Source organism: Eschrichtius robustus, chromosome 4 (genome assembly GCF_028021215.1).
Source record: "Eschrichtius robustus isolate mEscRob2 chromosome 4, mEscRob2.pri, whole genome shotgun sequence".
Taxonomy (NCBI): domain Eukaryota; kingdom Metazoa; phylum Chordata; class Mammalia; order Artiodactyla; family Eschrichtiidae; genus Eschrichtius; species Eschrichtius robustus.
The window spans coordinates 42,860,831-42,880,177 of record NC_090827.1 but is presented as its reverse complement, the minus strand read 5'-3'; the positions used below and the strand labels follow the sequence as shown (position 1 = coordinate 42,880,177).

The 19,347-nt window shown below is 35.5% G+C and overlaps 1 protein-coding gene across 4 annotated transcripts in view; it reads left to right on the top strand.

The window, feature by feature from the left end:
• Positions 1-19,347, top strand: part of FBXW7 (F-box and WD repeat domain containing 7) — a 204,775-nt gene that overhangs the window by 113,245 nt on the left and 72,183 nt on the right. For 2 of the 4 annotated variants that reach the window (XM_068542629.1, XM_068542630.1), the window contains 2 exons: positions 372-421; positions 1,070-1,642. In XM_068542629.1, the coding sequence (XP_068398730.1) occupies positions 1,139-1,642 (504 nt within the window). In that variant the 5' untranslated portion in view covers positions 372-421; positions 1,070-1,138. The remainder of the gene's footprint in view (positions 1-371; positions 422-1,069; positions 1,643-19,347) is intronic. The other 2 variants (XM_068542632.1, XM_068542631.1) reach the window with 1 other exon arrangement.

The window sequence follows — 19,347 nt, the reverse complement described above, 5'->3', positions numbered from 1 at the left end:
TCACTGTTAAAAACATAAAAGTAAACATGCTTGATGCATAAAATTTGAGAAATACGGTAAAAAAATGAATTAAAACACCTATCATACCACTGCCTAAATGCAGTTTGTATTTTGAAATATTGTCTTCAGTCTAGTGCAGTTTAAAAATCATTCTATGATCATATAATGTCCCTCATTTTGTGAAAACGTCCATGTTTTCACAAATTTTTTTTATGAACATTATGTTTAAATATATCCCATCTCATGGGTTCCTTTGTCTTGAACATTTGGGTTTTGATTATTTTAATTTACATTTACATTATTTTTATTTTTTGTTTTTGTGGATAAAGCTGCAGTGAGCATCCTCTGCATCATTTTTTTTTCTGTTTTAGGATTACTTCCTTAGGATAGATTGCCAGAAGTGGAGTGACTGGGTCAGAGGGTATGAACTTACGAACGTTTTTTCTTTTCTTTTTTTGAAATAAAATTTTTTATTTATTTGATGTCTAGTTGATTTATATTCATTATGAAAAATGAAAATCATAGTGATTATATTTGGTAACTGTCAGAAAACTGTGTCTAAAGGCAAGGTTCTGTGATCAGAAAAGTTTGGGAAATTCCTAAAGTTCAAAAAAAAGCCTTTTAATCTTGGTTTATCTCAGCATTTCCTGAACTTAACTGAGCATTGAATAGGTTTTTTTGTGATACACTTCTTAACATTTTGTGGAAGTTTGACAAAGGGTATAGTTTATGAGCTGCTGATCTAAAATTTAAAAATGTTTTATTGGTTAGATTATGTTTTATTGGTCAAAGCAATAAACTATAAACCTTTGTTCTAAAATTATTTTTAAAAGGAGATTAAAATAAAGCTGTAGTAAACATAGGATTTTTGTGTATGTCTTTATAAAGTTTCATACTTTTATAATTTAAACTTTCTATACTGACTCCAAAAGAACATCTTAATGTCTCCATGGCATCAAATACTTTTTACAGTCTTTAATGAAATTTGGAATATAGACATATAACATAAAAGTAGAAGAAAATGTAGATTGTACAAACCTTTTTTCCGTCCCCCCATTTTTCTCTACAGAATGTGAAAACCTTTGCATCTTCTGATAGTCTAGCCAAGGTCCAAGAAGTAGCAAGCTGGCTTTTGGAAATGAATCAGGAACTGCTCTCTGTGGGCAGCAAAAGACGACGAACTGGAGGCTCTCTGAGAGGTAACCCTTCCTCAAGCCAGGCAGATGAGGAGCAGATGAATCGCGTGGTGGAGGAGGAACAGCAGCAGCAGCAGCTAAGACAACAAGAGGAGGAGCACACTGCAAGGAATGGGGAAGTCGTTGGAGCAGAACCTAGACCTGGAGGCCAAAGTGATTCCCAGCAAGGACAATTGGAAGAAAACAATAACCGGTTTATTTCAGTAGATGAGGACTCCTCGGGAAACCAGGAGGAACAAGAGGAAGACGAAGAACATGCTGGTGAACAAGACGAGGAGGATGAAGAGGAAGAGGAAATGGACCAGGAGAGTGATGATTTTGATCAGTCTGATGACAGCAGCAGGGAAGATGAACATACACACAGTAACAGTGTCACAAACTCTAGTAGTATCGTGGACCTGCCTATTCACCAACTCTCCTCCCCGTTCTATACAAAGACAACAAAAGTGAGTACATTTAGTCTGCTCTTCACCTGAGAAATTTTACATATCCGTATTAATTGTAATGAAACTTTCCTCACAGCCTTTGTAGTATTGCAAAATTAATCTTCAGATGTGTAGTAATAAAATGAACTAATTTTTGTTTTACAGAAGGTATTAGAAAGTATTAGAAATAGAAATACTGATAATGGGACAATGTTATTACACATGGAGAGAGGGTATTTGATCCTATTACTATGAAAAATCATTAATATCAAATTTCATTATCAATTTTGTCCCTGGGACAGGGGTTAGTAGGTTGCGTGTAGTGGAGAGGGTTGGAGTGAAACATGGTTTGTGTAGATCAAGTAGTGAAGGCTCTTTTCTTATTTACCAAGTGCAGCTGGTCTGGTGGGCTGTGTATTCACAGGTGTTACTCCAAGGCACTAGTTACTGGAAGTTACCTCATAATTAGTTTTCTTATTATGATGAATAAGATATATCCTTTGTAAATAGTTTTCTCTTTGTTATGTAAACAAGGTAAAATTACAGTTTGAATATTAGTATTTGGTTGTTGGGGAAATCTGAGTAGGTATTTTTAAAAGTTAAAATACTAGACACTGACATATTTAAGATTATGAAACATTTTTCCTACATTATAAAACAACAAGAATGTATGGTGCTGTCTTCACTGCTTGTTTTCTTCTAGTTATTTTATTAAAATTAAAACATTTAGGAACCCCAGAGGAATTGGGTTTTTTTTCCTGATTCCATTTTAGTGGAACACTCCATTTGCTTCTCCAGGCAATTTGAATATTAAGTATAGGATAACCACACCATTTTGGTTGGTATTTGACTGGTGAGAAGTAGGAGGTGATATGAAGATACACTTAGATTCCCAACTTTCACTCAAGTTACTGCCACTACTTCCCTTGCTTGCAGTTTTCCTTTCCCTTTGCTCCTGGGAGACGGCTCTGTTGGATCTGCCTCCTTATCTCATTTAGCTGGTGGTAGCCCATGGAACTAGCCATAGCCATGTTTTAAAAGGTGGACAGTTAGACTCTTGTCTAAACTAGAGGGATCCTATCAATTCAGGGACTTGGGGACTAATCTAGTGCTGAGAGACAATTCCATTTTATACAGTCCTTGGAGGCTGTGCCAGAGTTAAGGACTGGATACACTGTCACTATCACACACTGTCATTGCTTCCCAGAATTGTCCTTGCTGGATAGGCAGGGAGCTGCTGTCTGAGGTGGAAGCGGGAAGTGTTTGAGTAAATATGGAATTTCCAGTCCTAATTCTGTGGGGTGGCATGTGGGCTTCTTTCCTCAAAACATTCCTGGAAATATCACTTAAAATTGCGGTCATAACAAGGGGCAGGGATTGTGGAGAGAAAGAGGAAGCATTTCTCACTACCTAGTCTTTCTATTGTATTCCCTTTCTCCCATCAAATTACAGTCAAAATGAAATGATATAGTGTCTGGGCTTTGCTTCAGAATAATACCGAAGGGGAGAATAGGAAGGAGGGTACAGATTGGCCATGAGTTGCTAATTGTTGAAGCCGGGTTATAGGGACACGGGGGTTCGTGGGTATTCTGTGTAGTTTTCCAAGTATGTTTAAAGTTTTCCATAATAAAAAAAAAAATTAAGATGTAAAGAAAATGAACATACACACACACACACACACCCCACCCAAAGTTGGAAATGAGAGTTTTCTTTACATACCTTGGTCTTGTTCACTAGCTCCTCAGTCATCTAAGTGCTGACTTCTCTTCTGCATTGAATTTTATTTTCTCTGTATTTTGGTGCTATTGAAAAGGAAATTCAATAAGGACATCATGTGCATTTCGCTGGAGTTAGAATTTATCTTAATCAATATTTCAGGCAGTGTTGCTAAGTAATGGTTTATATAAAGAGGAGAGAAAGTAAAAAGAATTATACTCAGAATGAATGAGGTATGTAGCATAACTTCTATCCTTTTTTTTCCCTTCAGGCTTCTTCGCTCATAGATCTTTATCTTTGCATGCTTTCTGGTTCTTTATCATTTAAAAATTAGATAAAAATCATGAATATCCATGTAGAGTAGACTGTGAGTTAAACAATTCTTTGGAAAGGAGCATTTTAACTCAAATAATATCTTACTTATTTTACAGACGTTAAAATAAATAATGGCTGAGGTAGTTTATCATCTTATTTGCTTACTTTTAAATTTTACAGTGAATCATTTATTTAGCCCATAAACAACACACAAACAGATTTAACATCATCCTCTTAGCTTGACCTGCAATAAAATAGCTTAGACACTCGGTTTAATAGTTGCATTGCTGTATCAGTTTTGCTTCGGCTTGTGAACCTTAAACTCTTTCTAAAACATGTTTATCCCTAATTTCCCTAGCCTGTCTGCAACTTTAGATTTTATTTAATTGGTTTGATCTAAGAAGGAAGTGGCTTCAAGTGGTGGTTTTCATCCCTTTTACCATCCCTGTCTCAAGGTGTTCAAGTGGTGCTTTGGATCTCAGCCAGATGGCTCTAACACAACCAATGGCAAAGCTCAAACCTTTTTTAGTGCAATTCGCCCAGCTCATATACCTGATCTCTTGATTTCTCTCCCTCAAGGTTCCTATCTCAAAAGAGGAAAATTATATCTCTCCTGTTTTTTCCTGAGGATTCAGTTGTAGGAATAGGGATTTAGTATTTAATTGCATTATCTTATTTAAGAAAGAAGTTTAATCAAAACTAAGCCTTTCAGAACAATGCAAAGCTATCAATGAATTCTGCTGCATTTTAAATTAAAAACTAGAAAGCCAGCTAGACGAAATATATCATTTCCCTAAAGGAGAAATCATCATAGTGTTCAGTAGGAAAATTTCCAGTATACAGATTTGACGGGTGCTTTATATTTCCCTTCCCTTCAAGATGAAACCATAAACAGAACTTTTAGATATGTCTTATACAGATTAGCTACCTCCTTAAAAACAAACATACTGAATTTAAGTCTGTTTCCCCTAGTGACTCTTGAGTTGTGAATACAATTATTGTGTTATACATACAAGGCCACAGGAGTGGACTGAGTACTAACAGCAGCAGAGCTAGATGTGTTCATGTGTTTATGTGAGTGTGTGTGTAAAACGCACTTTTGATATGCTATTTATCTTGAGGTCATTTGCCTTAATAAACACGGCAAGAAGAATATAAAACTATTTGATTGCCAAGGCAGAGATGCCCTTCTAAAAAGTAGTATGTCAATCTGAGATTGGCTCGTTTTCCTTTTTGTTCATTCTTGAAACGCTTCTTCAGGATCATTCCCAACAACATTTTATTTTTTCAACAACATTTTAAAAAATCACCTAGTACTGTGTTACTTCAAAAGAAAATGTCAGTCACCCATGTGTATAAATCTTTTAACTACAGTAAACAGGGGGAAAGCTCTCACTGTTTCAAAATTACTTTATTTTGGAGCAGCTCTAAATTATTGATTATTATAAACATACGACACTTTAAACTCTTGATCGTTATAAACATAAGACACTTCTACAGGTATTACCCTAAGCCACAATTTCTTTTAAATCCTCTTAAACTATAACTTTTGAGAAGAGTAGAGGTATAATAATTATTTTTAAAATCCCATTTTTTAATGTTAATATGGGATTAGCCTTCTACAGTCTTACCCAGCATACCTTTCAAATGTTTTTTGTTTGTTTGTTTGTTTTTGGGCAGTTTCTTAAACATACCCTTTGGACCGCTAGACTTATTTGGCATTCCTGAACATGCTATATATGCAAATATGATATTAATGAGAAAAACCATTTTTGGTCCTTCATTGTATTGGTCCTTTCTTTGAAAGCATATTGGAAACTATCAAAACTCATAGGACAATCTTTTTTCCCCCTAGTCACCAAAGATTTATTCTAATGGGCGCCTATGGCAATAATATAAATCAGAAATTGCAGACTTTCTTAATGTTAAGAGTTAAGGACAGTGGCAGTCAAGAATTGGTGCTTATTAAGTCCACACTGTTTGCAAGTTCCTATGAACTTGCAAACAAACTTAAGTAAGCAGAGCTTGCAGAGAGGCCAACACCCCAAAATTTCACTGTAAGTGGCAAGAGATTTTAAGACAGATCTGTCTAATTTCAGAAAAACCCTTTCTTTCCATGCGCTATGCTGCCCCCTATGGTAGAGTTTGGCAAACATTACTAAACAAGATTTTCAGCAGAATTATAAGTCTCTAGGTTCTAGGCTCTGGAGTATGGTGGTTTTCTAATACCATATCACATTTGAAATCAACAGAGCTATCCTTTAGAAAGTACAGATTGCTTAGTTAAATGCTTTTCTTTGTGATATTTAACAAGTACTGAAGTTATGAGGGCTCAAGGCTAAAGTTATAACAGGAAGAAGTGACAATGAAATTTGAGACTGGATAACAGATATCAGTTCTCTCTGGATTCCATCAGATGTGTTTCTTAATTAGTGGTTGTGTGCCAGCTGTTTCTGTAAGTTTGGTTAGTCTGCCTGCAGATTCGAAATTCAACTTGCTTCCCCGGATAGAAATGCCCATCTCTTCAGTTTTAACTCCCTGTGTCAACAGTCTTGTATATATATATATATATATATATATATATATATGTGTGTGTGTGTGTGTGTATATATATATATATATATATATATATATATTTTTTTTTTTTTTTAAATCTTGTTCCCTGAAGAGATGCCCAGCCCATACTAAAGACTTCTTTTCCATGTTTAATGTAGAGTATCAACTCATTTTCTACTAAAATGAAAAACAAATGATTACCATCAGGCCAGATCTTGTATCCTCCTGATCTTTTCATGAAGAGAACCATGTTTGAGCACCGATTTCTGCTTCTTCCATGTCTATCATAGTGCCTTTTATTTGTTCTCACATAACTTCATTCCTTACCTCAAATTAATATATCTTTTTTGCCATCCTGATTGTTAGATTTCTCCTAGTAACTAAGCTTTTTTTTTTTTAAGCTGGGCCTCACGGCACGTGGGATCTTAGTTCCCCAACCAGGGATCAAACCCGCACCCCCTGCCGTGGAAGCACAGAGTCTTAACCACTGGACTGCCAGGGAAGTCCCTAAGCAGTTTTTTTTTAAATCCCTTTTTCCCTCGAATAAGAAATAAGTGTTTAGTAAAAATATGTATATATTCAAAGAAGCAGTATGTTAGTGTATAAGAGGCCTGAGACTTTCTTGTCTCTAGATTCTAAACAATAGAGGAACTAGGGACAAGGATCACTAACCAGTCAGGGGATCAAAATTACAGTTTTGTTTCTAGTCCAGCATCTTTCAGCTACTCCCTTGAGCCAGACCTACTGGCAAACTTTGTAGGACAATGTGGGTAACAACTGAAATCAAATAGGGTTCTAAATTCTACTTTATTTAGGTAGAGTTCTAGAGAACGATGGCCATGTCACAAAGTCCCTGGCCTTGTCTTGTTCTTGTAAGACAAAGAACCAAAGTTTAAATTCTGTTAGGTGGAGAGAGGTCCAGAGAGCAGTCATCTTGAATAACATCCACTAGGAAACATAGCCCAACAAATAGCCACGCCTCCTGCATTTGTGAAGGAGGACAGACTGGAAACATTCACTCAGCCCAGTTTAACCCAATTTTAAACATGTGGAGAGGGTGGAAGCAGAGGGAAGGGGACAGACTGGAGGAGATGGGTTTCCCCTAACTTAGTAGAGTGAAAAGAGCTTTTCAGACTTGAACTTGAATTCTGATTTTGCCACTCATTATATGGCCATAAATATGTAATCTCATTGAACTGTTTCCTTATCTGTAAAATAAGACTATAATACCTACTTCACAGGGTTTTTGTAAGGATTGAGTAAAATAATTTATGTCAAGCAAGTAGTGTAGTACCTGGGACACGCAAGTAGTTTGCAGATGTAAGCCTGCGACCTCATTTTGTCTGTCTCTTATCCTTCATCCCTAATCTCACAGAACACACTTCATTCCCCACAGAAGATATCAGTCTATATACTTTTTATGACCTTTAGTGTTCAGTCATCATATCACCCTCTAGTGGAAAAAGCTATTAATAGAGAAATAGATAAATACTTTTAAAAGGATGCTCAGGAGGAGTGGGAGCGTGCTATAATAAGCTGGGCTGATCGCTAATAAAAATAAGAATAGAACAGATTTCCAAGGGGATGCTTTTCACAGATCTTCCTAGTTGATAGGTAGGCATCATTTCCTTCTATTAGAATTTGTCAGTTTCTCTAAATTTTCTTCTTCTAAAACATCTGTATACTTTAAATGCTTTGTGAATTTTACAACTGGATGCCAAAATGAACTTTAGTTTATGGTCAATTTCTAATTAATGCCTGTTAGTGCAGTTTTAAAAATACTTATTAACGTTATTTTAAACCATAACAGCTCTCAGTGTTGGTCATGTTTAAATCTATTATCCTGTTCACTGAAAATAATTAATTAATTATGGATTTTAATTATAGACCAAAACAAATTTTCCCACAGAATGGAGAATTCAAAAAATTTTTTAATAGTGTTCCATTGATTTGTACTTTATGCAGATGATAACCTTCTCTGAAGTGTCCACAAATACCACAAATAGTTATACTCAAAATGTTCCTGAGGCAGATTGTTTCATATGTATATAATTAAAATGAACTGATGTTTATTAATGTTGTTTTTGTTGGTGATAAGGAGGAGGGTATGAAAAGGATAAAGGGGTTCTGTTTTTACTTTGGTAGGTAACTCCAAAATTAAGTCTCAAGGGCCCATCATTCACCCAGCTCTCAGTCCTGCATTTCTACCTGTCTCTTGGGCATTGTCACCTGAGTGGTCCACTGAAAGCTAAAACTACTACTGTATGTATTTCTTCCTACCAGTTTTTAATTTTCCTCTTTAGATTTTCTAGTCTCTTAATACCCTAGTCTTCTGTTCATTTGGTGAAAAAATGGTTTGACTTTTTCTTATCGTCTAGGTCTGTGGGTTTGCTGAAGAGTTTAACACATATGAACACTTGATCTTCCTTTTTCTTACCCCCAGGCACTTGTAAGATAAAAATTGAAGAGTCATGTTTAAAAATCTTAAGAGCATCTTTGCTTAATGTTTCTATTTGCACCAGGCTATAATGCCATGTCCTTGACAATGTGTTGCCAGTATGAATTATTGGATGAAATTTTAAAAATGAATTTTTGTTCTGTATGGATCAGACCTCAATTTTAAGTATCTGGTGCTCCATTTCCCACTGATGAAGCCAAATCCATAGGTGGACACTTGAAGTTTTTCACAGTCTTACCGAATTTTTTCTACCTGATTACATCTCCATTTCTCCCCTTGCTTTTAATAAACTCTAGCCAGATTCTTCAAATTCCAGGCCAAATTCCGTCTCTATCTTTACACCTTCCTAGAATTAGAAAATTCAATTCCTTGAACCCGTTGTTGGTTCTCTATGTTACAGTTCATTTGGTGTTACTTTGTGACTCTTGCGTTAAGTTTTGTCTTGAGTTGACATTTAATTCTTTTATTTTTTGAACAGTAGAAATTTGATGTATTTGTCTCTAGTGCTGATTCAGGTTGAGAATTGAAGTTTCACAGATTGCAATGTGAGCAATTCTCATTTCACCTCTTAAGATGTACCCAGGCTAGACTATAAATTATAAATAAGCATGCCATTTAGGTTTAGTTTAAAACTCAGATATTCATTATAAAGATAGTTACATTGAGGAACATTATAATAACAATTAGCCGTTGACTCCCCTGAGGAGAAGTTAAAACCCTAGTTTAAGAACTATGTTGCTAAGATGCAGAAATCAATTGCAGGTAACTCATACAGTCATTAAAAGTCATATTTTTAAAGGAAATTTAATAACAGGAAAACCTTAAAAATATAACATTTACTAAAAATATAGAACTCAAAACTATGTATATAATATGATCCTAAATATGAAATAAACATACAATAATCTATATATATGCATGGGAAAAGATCAGAAAGAATTAAACCAAATGTTAGAAATTATCTCTGAATGTGGTTATTTCTGTTTTTCCTTATATACTTTTCAAAATTTCCCAAGCTTGTTATAACAGTCATATATTACTATTATTTATTAGGGGAAAAAACTGTATCTACTAGAAACCAGTTCTTATTCTACTTACTTAGTCTTTTTAGATAACTTCCATAATGTATAATGCTCCAGTGGAAGACTGGATAAAAAGACATCTTTCACAAGGAAGGGCATTATATAATGATCTCTTCATGAAAATGCAGCTGAATATAGTGGGAAAAAAGCAATGAAATCTTTAAGAGTTCTTTGAATAACCAATTCTTCACCTCTCTAGGACTCAGGTGCCATGCTGGCAATTCTCTAAGGTCACCTTACCACATTATTAGAGGAGTAGTAGTTAGCATGGTGGTATCTTTCTTTGTTTTTAAGACATTTATTTAATACATGGTTTCTTCAGAGTTACTTAGAGTAGCCTTGGCAGCACTTTTGGCTGTCCCTGAAACATGAATATCTTTCATTTAAACATCCTGTGAGCAATTTCAGAATCCATCTTTTAAAATATAATTCTGCAGTGCTTTACCAGGAAGTCACCAGTGCTTTTCCTCCCCTCCCCTGTTCCCAACGCTTCATTTCTTCAAACTGATTAATATATTTAAACTGCTTAGGTTTTCCATCCTAGTTTTATGTCTCCTGAGATAGAATCCGAAGGGGACCTTTGAGATCACCAAGTCCAAACCTGTGCCCAGTAGCTTTATCAAGAGACTTGGGCTTGAAAATGAAGTCATCACTAGGGAATGCTACAGTGTGGAGTAGCATTGTATTTTTAGACAGTTCTTTATGTGGACATCTATTACCTTTCTTTGGTCCTTCCTCTTCCATGTAGAGCAGTAACAGCCTTTCTTATAGGAGAAGACTGCTGTCATATTCATCTATAATCTTCTCTCCAGACTTAATGCCTTCAACATGTTTTCTAGGATCACCATCCTGGTTGCCCATCTCTAGACAAATTGATCTTGAAGTGTTGTATGCTATAGTCAGTGGAGGTGCTGCTCAGGTGTAGCAGAGCCAGACTATTCCCTGTTCTTACTCTGAACCTCATCAGTGCAATGGCAAGCTGCACTGATAACAATGCTGCTACTACTACTAATAAACCACTTATTGAACACTGTTTACTGTGTGCTAGGACACTGCTAAATGCTCTCCATATATAACCTCATTTAATCTCAACAGTCCTGTTATGTTGGTTCTGAGTTTTATCTCCATATTAGAGGTGAGAAACAAGTGAAGAGAAGTTAAGTAATTCGTCATTGGTCAGTCATGTGGTAAGTAGTGGAGCTAGGAATTTGAACCTAGATCTCATTCTGGGTCCAAGTTGCACTTTGTTAAAATTTGAAAATTCAATGAAACAGTAATTTTGGGAGGAGGGGGACAGTAAAATAACCCATAAAACCAGCTTGAATCTGTTTTTATCCCCCCCCCAAGAGTTTCCCTATCTTAATCTCTACTCCCATGCTATATTTATTATGACTCATTTCATATTATATTAAATTTGTTTTCCTATCTCCCTCCTATTCAAGCCCTTTGATTTCTTATCTTGCCTAAGAGTATTTATCATGTGTAAGGCACCCATATACCTAATAATTTGTCACTAAATAATTAGTGAATAAATTTTTACGTATTACTTGCCAGTCCTTAACCACACGGATACATATTTTGCATAGCTAGGGTCAGTGTATATACTGTTTCGCATTTCTGCTGCTTCTAACATCCATGTGCAGGTTTTTGTGTAGGCAGAAGTTTTCATCTCCTTTGGGTAAATACCAATGAGCATGATTGCTGGATAGTATGGTAAGAGTATGTTTAATTTTGTAAGAAATTGCCAGACTCTTCCAGAGTGGCTGTACCATTCAGCATTCCCACCAGCAATGAATGAGAGTTCCTGTTGCCAGCATTTGATGTTGTCAGTGTTTTGGATTTTGGCCACTCTAATAAGCATGTAGTAGTACTTCATTGTTGTTTTAATTTGAAATTCCCTAATGACATAGGATATTCAACACCTTTTCATATGTTTACTTGCCATTTGTATATCTTCTTTAGTGAGGTGTCTGTACAGATCTTTTGCCTGTTTTTTAATCAGGTTGTTTGTTTTCTTATTGTTTAGTTTTGAGAGTTCTTTATATATTTTGGATAACAGGCCTCTATCATATTGTTTCTTACAAGTATTTTCTCCTAATCAGTGGCTTGTCTTCTCATTCTCTTGACATCGTTTTTCACAGAGCAGTTTTTAATGAAGTCCAGTTATCAATTATTTCTTTCATAGATTGTACCTTTAGTGTTGTATTTAGAAAGTCTTCAGCATATCTGATGTCATCTAGGTTTTCTTCTATGTTATTTTCTAGGAGTTTTATGGTTTTGTGTTTTACATTTAGGTCTATGATCTATTTTGAGTTAGTTTTTGCATGTGCATGTCCAGTTGTTCCAGTACCATTTGTTGAATAGACTATCTTTGTCCCATTGTATTGCCTTTGCTCCTTTGTCAAAGATCAGTCAGTTGATTATATTTATAATGTAATGTAGGTCTGTTTCTGGGCTCTTTATTTTGTTACTTTTTTTTTTGTATCCACAACGTCTTTCCCCAGCATGACCCGTGGAAGTCATTGTTGGATAGCTTTCCTCTGTTGAATCACAACCCTGGTGTATAGGTTAGGCAGGTAATATTAGGCAGACTTGTGTGCTGAAAAGAATAGGAGGTAAGAAGGCTTATCTGCTCTCTCTCATCCATTAACCTCCTTGAGCCTCAGTTTCTTCATCATTAAACAGGAATAAGATACCTGACCTTATTGCAAAGGGTTGTGTGGAGTTGAAATGACATGATGAATGTGAAATGCTTTGCAAGTGTTAAAAAGCTGTGCAAACATATGTGTCATTTTTATCGTCCTTATTATCTCCATTGGTGACATGATCATAAGCAAGGCAGGGATTATCCAGTGTTGCCCTTGCATATTTTTTCTTATTCATTTGTTTACTGGGTTTCTTCTTCCCCAGTTGAAACATGCATCTTTGCTCTTGTGATCAGTGAAGGATTCCTTCCAACATGATAAGAGGTGAATCTAAATGATGATAAGCTCGTTATTACAAGTTTTAAGACCTACTTACTGTGGAGAAATGCTTGTGCATTATCAAGAAAACAAGTTTGGAAAGGAAAATGAGGACATTTTGTCCCTTTGATTGATGTGTCTATTCTTCTACCAGTACCGCACTGTCTTGATTAGTCAGTCCTCTGCCTCTGACTTTGTTGTTTTCTTTCAATATTGAATTGGCTATTCTGGGTCTTTTGCCTCTCTATATAAACTTTAGAATCAGCTTATCAATATCCACAAAATAACTTGCTGGGATTTTGATTGGGATTGCATTGAATCTATACATCAGGTTGTGAAAAACTGGCATCTTGATAATGAGTCTTCCTATCTAAGATCATGGACTATCTCTCCATTTAGTTAGTTCTTTGGTATCTTTCATCAGAGTTATAGTTTTCCTCATAGAGACCTTGGACATGTTTTGTTAGATTTATGACTAAGTATTTCATTTTGGGGGGTGCTAGTGTAAAGGGTAATGCATTTTTAATTTCAAATTTATTTGTTTATTGCTGGTATATAGGAAAGTGATTCCTTGCTATGATCACTTATTAGTTCCAGTAGTTTTTTTCTTGTTGTTGATCCTTTCTGATTTTCTTCATAGACGATCATGTCATATGTGAATAAAGACAGTTTTATGTCTTCCTTCCTAATCTGCATGTTCCTTGTTTCCTTTTCTTGTCTTACTGCATTTGCTCGGACTCCCAGTATGATGTCGAAAAGCAGTAGTGAGAGAAGACACCCTTGCCTTGCTGCTGATCTTATTTCCTTCAGCTTGTTTCTGCCCTACCCTCTACCTCAGCAGCAGCAGTTTATTTGACATTTCTGAGAAGAGAGGAATTCAGACTACTTTGATACCTTTGCTTAAGCTTTTTCCTTCTCTTTTAAATGTCTTCTTCCCTCTGTAGCCTCTTTCAAATTTCTGTCCTTCTTTTTAAGATCCATTTCAAATCTTACCTCCTTTACGAATATTTTGCAGAACTCCGAGCAAAATTCTGTATCCCCATTAGGTCTTTGTTTTTAACTTATATTGTGATAGTTGTAGTCAGCTTTTTTTTTTTAATTTATATATATTTAGATTGTTGATTCTCTAGATGATTGATTCATCAGATTGTAGATTCTCTAAGATTCTGCTGTGTCTTACAGGACTTTGTACTTTGCATGTAGAAAATGCTTAAAAATTGAATTCAGTTTTCAGAAAACAAAATCTTATGTACTTTTATAAACACAGTCTAGTTTAATCCTGTTCCACTTAATGCGAATGTTTATAGGTTTTTGAACCTAAGTACAAGACTTTAAATTTGTCCCTATTAGATTTTCTATTGTTATTTGCCATCGTGCCTCCATCCTCACTGAGTTCACGTTTTGGCTCCTTTACCAAGTTCTTGTTTGTTTTGTTTTTTTAAAAAATAAATTTATTTATTTATTTATTTTTGGCCGTGTTGGGTCTTCGTTGCTACGCTTGGGCTTTCTTTAGTTGTGGCGAGCGGGGGCTGCTCTTCGTTGCAGTGCGTGGGCTTCTCATGGCGGTGTCTTTTGTTGTGGAGCATGGGCTTCAGGTGCGTGGGCTTCAGTAGTTGTGGCTTGCGGGCTCTAGAGTGCAGGCTCAGTAGTTGTGGCTCGTGGGCTTAGTTGCTCCGCGGCATGTGGCATCTTCCCCGACCAGGGCTCGAACCCGTGTCCCCTGCATTAGCAGGCAGATTCCTAACCACTGTGCCACCAGGGAAGTCCCCAAGTTCTTGTTTACTAAGATTATTTTGTATTAAAATTCTGTCTTCCAGCTTTTTCATTGTCCCTCTCACTTTTGTAGTTCTCAACACATATGTATCCACATTCAAATAATTAAATCAGTGATATCTTCAGTGAGGAAATGAAAGCTAGGCTGAGACCTATAGGATAGGAATTAGTGTTGGGAGGCTGTAAAGAAATGAAAATGAGGAGTTGTAACATTTTTGAACAGTGGCAGAATTTTTAGAAGTAATTATAGAACCTTTCTAGGTGACTATTTGAATATATTCCACATATCTATATGGGTTAATATTGGGCAAATTTGTTTAAATTTTCTTTGTTTATATCCTGTCTGTTTCTAGTGATTTACTGATGGCTAAGTGGTACTTTGAGGGGTCATTTGTAGAGTTTCCAGGCTGTAGTCAACTTACTACCTTGACATTTGGAGGATTGATCTTGATACCAAGTACAAGAACTTCAGATCTTTCTGTGGTTTCTGAAGTTTTAACTCGGAAATATTATTTGCTTAAAGTTATGGGAAGTGAATGACAGAGCTAGGAGTATAATTTAGATCTTCCTCATATACCATTCCCCACCTTCCCCCTACAAAACTCCAATATATAAACAATAAATACATATTTTTAAAACCTGTAATAAACTTAGGTCCATTTTGAAATTAGTGTTTCACCAACTTTATTTAGACAGTAATAATCAATTTTATGTAATAAAAAATAATAATCAAATCTCCTCTGAGTCTACTTTTTTACACTGACTCTTGTCCTAAAATCTCAATCCCATCTTTGACCTCTCTTCTGGGGCATACAGTTTTCATGTATTTCATTGCTTTGGTTGCTGTAATGAATGTCTGTCATCTATAAATTATGATAAAGAGAAAAACCAAGTTGGATGAATTATAGAAGTAGAATACAAAGAAAGGAAAATACGATTAGAGAATATGGATTAGTTGTGTTCTAAATACCTACCTAATTTGTAGTCATGACACTATTATTTTTGTTTCTTCTTTGAAAATTTCCTTAAATTTAATACTGTTTAGTTTTAATTGAGAAATGTTGTTTCTTCTCTGTTGAGAGTTGGGGTTTTTTTTTATGGAAAATCTTTAAAAACATTTAAGAATTCTTTCAGAATCTTTTGGATACTCTAAACATGGATGGTAGTTCAAAAGAAAGCACGTAGAAGTAAAGCCACAGAAGATACAACCTATTTGGGTTTTTATAGAAGTCATACATGAACATGTTTAACATACTTAGTAAATCAGAGAAAGTATTATTTTTTACTATGAAATGTCATATATAAGAATTAAGAATTCATCTGTTTCTTCATTGAACACTAGAGGGCCATATGGTAACTTGTTGTTGCTTTTAACATGTTTAAATATAGTTAGTAAGTGCTTTTTTCTCTTATACTTTGTGTTCTACTACACTATTCCTTGCTCAGAATTAGAAATTAATATTTAGAGTAGTTATGTGCCCTGTCATATAATATGTGAGATACCTAGTGTTGTCTTTTTTTTTTAACCAGCAACTAACATATATTCATTTTGCTATTTTAAAACAACAATGCCAACAAAAAGTGAACAAAAAGTGAGCCTTGGGATGACAGTACATATGTGCCCAAACTTACTGTGCTTTGGGAATATGTGTATGCTTTTTGAAAATTTCTCAAGTATATGCACGTAAGTGCATTAAAAACAAAAGTCTTGTCATTGTTAGTTGCTCTGGGCATCCTCATCATGGGTGTGAGAAAAGAATGATCCGTCCAAGACGCTGTCTTTCTTGTTTAGATTTCCTCTTTTGTTAACATAGAAGGTAATATTGCAGCATAGAGCCAGATCATCCTGAACTAAAGAATATTTGAGCAGATGATTCTTCTTCCTCAATTTCTTTTAGTTGCTTGGGGTGAAGAAATGAGAAATATAATCTACAGTTCCCAAACAGGCGGTATGAATGAGTGAAGAAAGAGTCATGACTGAGCCAGTAAGATTGCTCAGGCTCTTACGAACCGCAGGGCACATTTGTGCAGGATCCAAAAACACTGACTTTGAGCCACGTTTGACCTCTGGATTACTATTTATCTTTGATAGCTTCTGAAAAGGAAATTCAACATCTTAAGTATAGCCTTGGTTAAATTTTTATTTCTCCCTCAGACATACTTTAGAGAGCACTGCTCGTTATTAATTTCTATATTATGTTTTGGAGGGAAAATAAGGGCATTTTCTCTTCAGCTACTATTTATACTTCCCTCTTTGTGAAGGAAGATTAGAATGAACTCAGCGGAAACACATTGTTTATACCTAGAGGAGGGCCTGCTCATGTGACAGCGAGAAAGCGCAATAATACAGTTAAAGATTTCAAAGAACCTTATCTTTTGAGTTTCTCTTCCTTGTATTTGTTAATTTTAATGTCTTAAATTATTTCCTCAGATTAGTTACTATCAATATAATGAAGTGACAAAACTTCGATCTTTAATTCTAAATTACACTGAGGAGTTAGTCCTTTTGAATATTTATGAACTTCTTTTCACCTTAGTCACTGCTATGATAAACAGTATTCTCTAACTGATAAAGTTATATTTTGTGTATGTTTGCTTTTTTTTTGAATCATTACCATTTTCTGAAAACCGCATTTATAGCTGTATTTTTACAGCTAACATTAGCCTAAGTGATTAAACACTGAGCTAGAATTCTGATCTTTTTGCTCAGATAATGAAATTAGCTACTAATAGAATAATTTATTTGGTGAATGTTAAATGGTCAATAGTGTAAAACACAGAAAAAAACCAGATCAGTATCTGGATATGGTGAGAAACACCTGAACTTCTCCTTCCTAGAGAAGGAGAGGTATTAGATGCTCTTGATGGATTGAAGACATTAAAATCCTGCCTCTGTAACATGTTTCTGGAGGAAACATTAGCTTACTAGTTAAAATTTTGTTCAGTTTAGCAACATTACTGAGCACCAGAAGAATTGCCATTTTCCTTCTAAGATGTGCCACAATTTGATCCTAGCTTTTATGGGAGTGGGGAGAGGAAGGCGTGGGGCACGGTACTACTGTAAATGCATACAACCACCGTAAGGGTGTTGTGTTTCCAAAGGTTAATGGGGGAGGGGCAAGTGCAGGCTTGAGGGTATGGTGTATTTCACAAAGGTTTGGGAAAATCTGGTTAGTATGATGAGTACTAGAAATGTTTCTAGAATACCATTCACCTGTCTTGTAACTAGTTTCCAGCAGTGATTCCTGGACTACGCTGAAATGATTTTCTTCCAGAAAATCTTCTTAATCTCATTTCCCCCATCACAATTTATAGGAGACACAAACTCAAGGTATAGGGGCCAGAAAGGTAATTTAAACGAATGAAATAGACTAAGTATAAGACCTGGGGAGCCAAAGCGTCTCTAGATAAAGGGGATGACTGAAAATTGGGATACTGATATTGCCATATTTTCCAATTTTTCAAAAGTCACTGGAATTCCAGATTTTTCCATGATAATTTCTCAATTTTTTGTATGTTGGCATCCATATTTTTCAAATACATTTCTGTGGGCTGGTTTGACCTATAGACCACCCGTTTCTACTAGATGTTATATGTGGAAGAAGAGTGTGCTGTTCATCACTCATTGCAGAATTAAAATAGTTTGCATCTAGTGCAGATCCATTAAGGGCATTGAGTTGGTTGGAGTGGGAGAGCACCGTATGCAGAGCCCATTAAGTGTTTTAGCAGGGACCTACGGACTTTTTGCTTTATGAATTTAATATACTGGTTTTAGGTATTGAACTGCCAAATGAATTAGCCTCGTTTGAAAGAAATATGTATCCTAACTTTCACAAGGAATTTGAGGTGGCCTATATATAGGAGAAACACATAAAATAAAATAATCAAGTGTACATGAAAATCAGAGTCAGGGAAAATAGTGGAGTAGACTATGAAGACAAGGCCATGAGAAGAGGTAAGGAATGAATTTTGATGAGTTGGAGTAAGCTGTTCATAGGTTACAGGTTGGCCACTCATAAGGACCAGTATTCTTTAAAGTGTGACCCATCAGAAATATCTGAAATGCTTACTAAAAGTGCAAGTTGCTGGCTTACACTCCAGAACTACTTAACCAAATCTCTAAGGGTGGGATATGTATTTTTAACAGGCTCCCACGTGATTCTAATGTAGACTAAAGTTTGCACAACATTGGACTGTTAGTCTCTCTGCTTCCTTGTGATAAAATTAAGAGGAGAAAGTGCTGAGTCCTCTCATGAGAAAACATGTCAGTCACACACACACACACACACACACACACACACACACACACACACACACACATGCACCCCTTTTCCTAACATTATATAAAAGGAATTTCTCACATGGGACTTCATGAGTGATTCAGTAAACAGTGCCCTCAATAAGCATAACATCTATAACAAATGCATCAATGCTTATAAATACTGGTAAGTAGAGATCGTGATCTCTGAAGTCAGACTGTGTTTTCAGTCTGTCACTTCATGGCACTTTGACCTTGGGCAAACTGTTAACTGCTGTTATATAGTTATTTTAAGGATGATAGTAGTATCATAATAATACAGTATTATTGAGAGGATTCGATGAGATAATGTTTGTAAAGTACTTAGAAAGTAACTGGCAGATAGTTAAGTCCTTAATAAGTGTTAAGTATTATATTTTGTAAGATTTATTGTAGTGTTAAAAAACTATGCTAAAGCTAGCTTAACAAACTAGTCCAGGCTAGATAATGCAATGCAAAATATTTTTAGTTTCAAAGATACCAACTCTCTTAGGTGGGTTGAAACTATTCCACTAATATTTGCCTGAATTATTTTGACTTTTAGAGTAGTGTTCAGCTGTTTGATA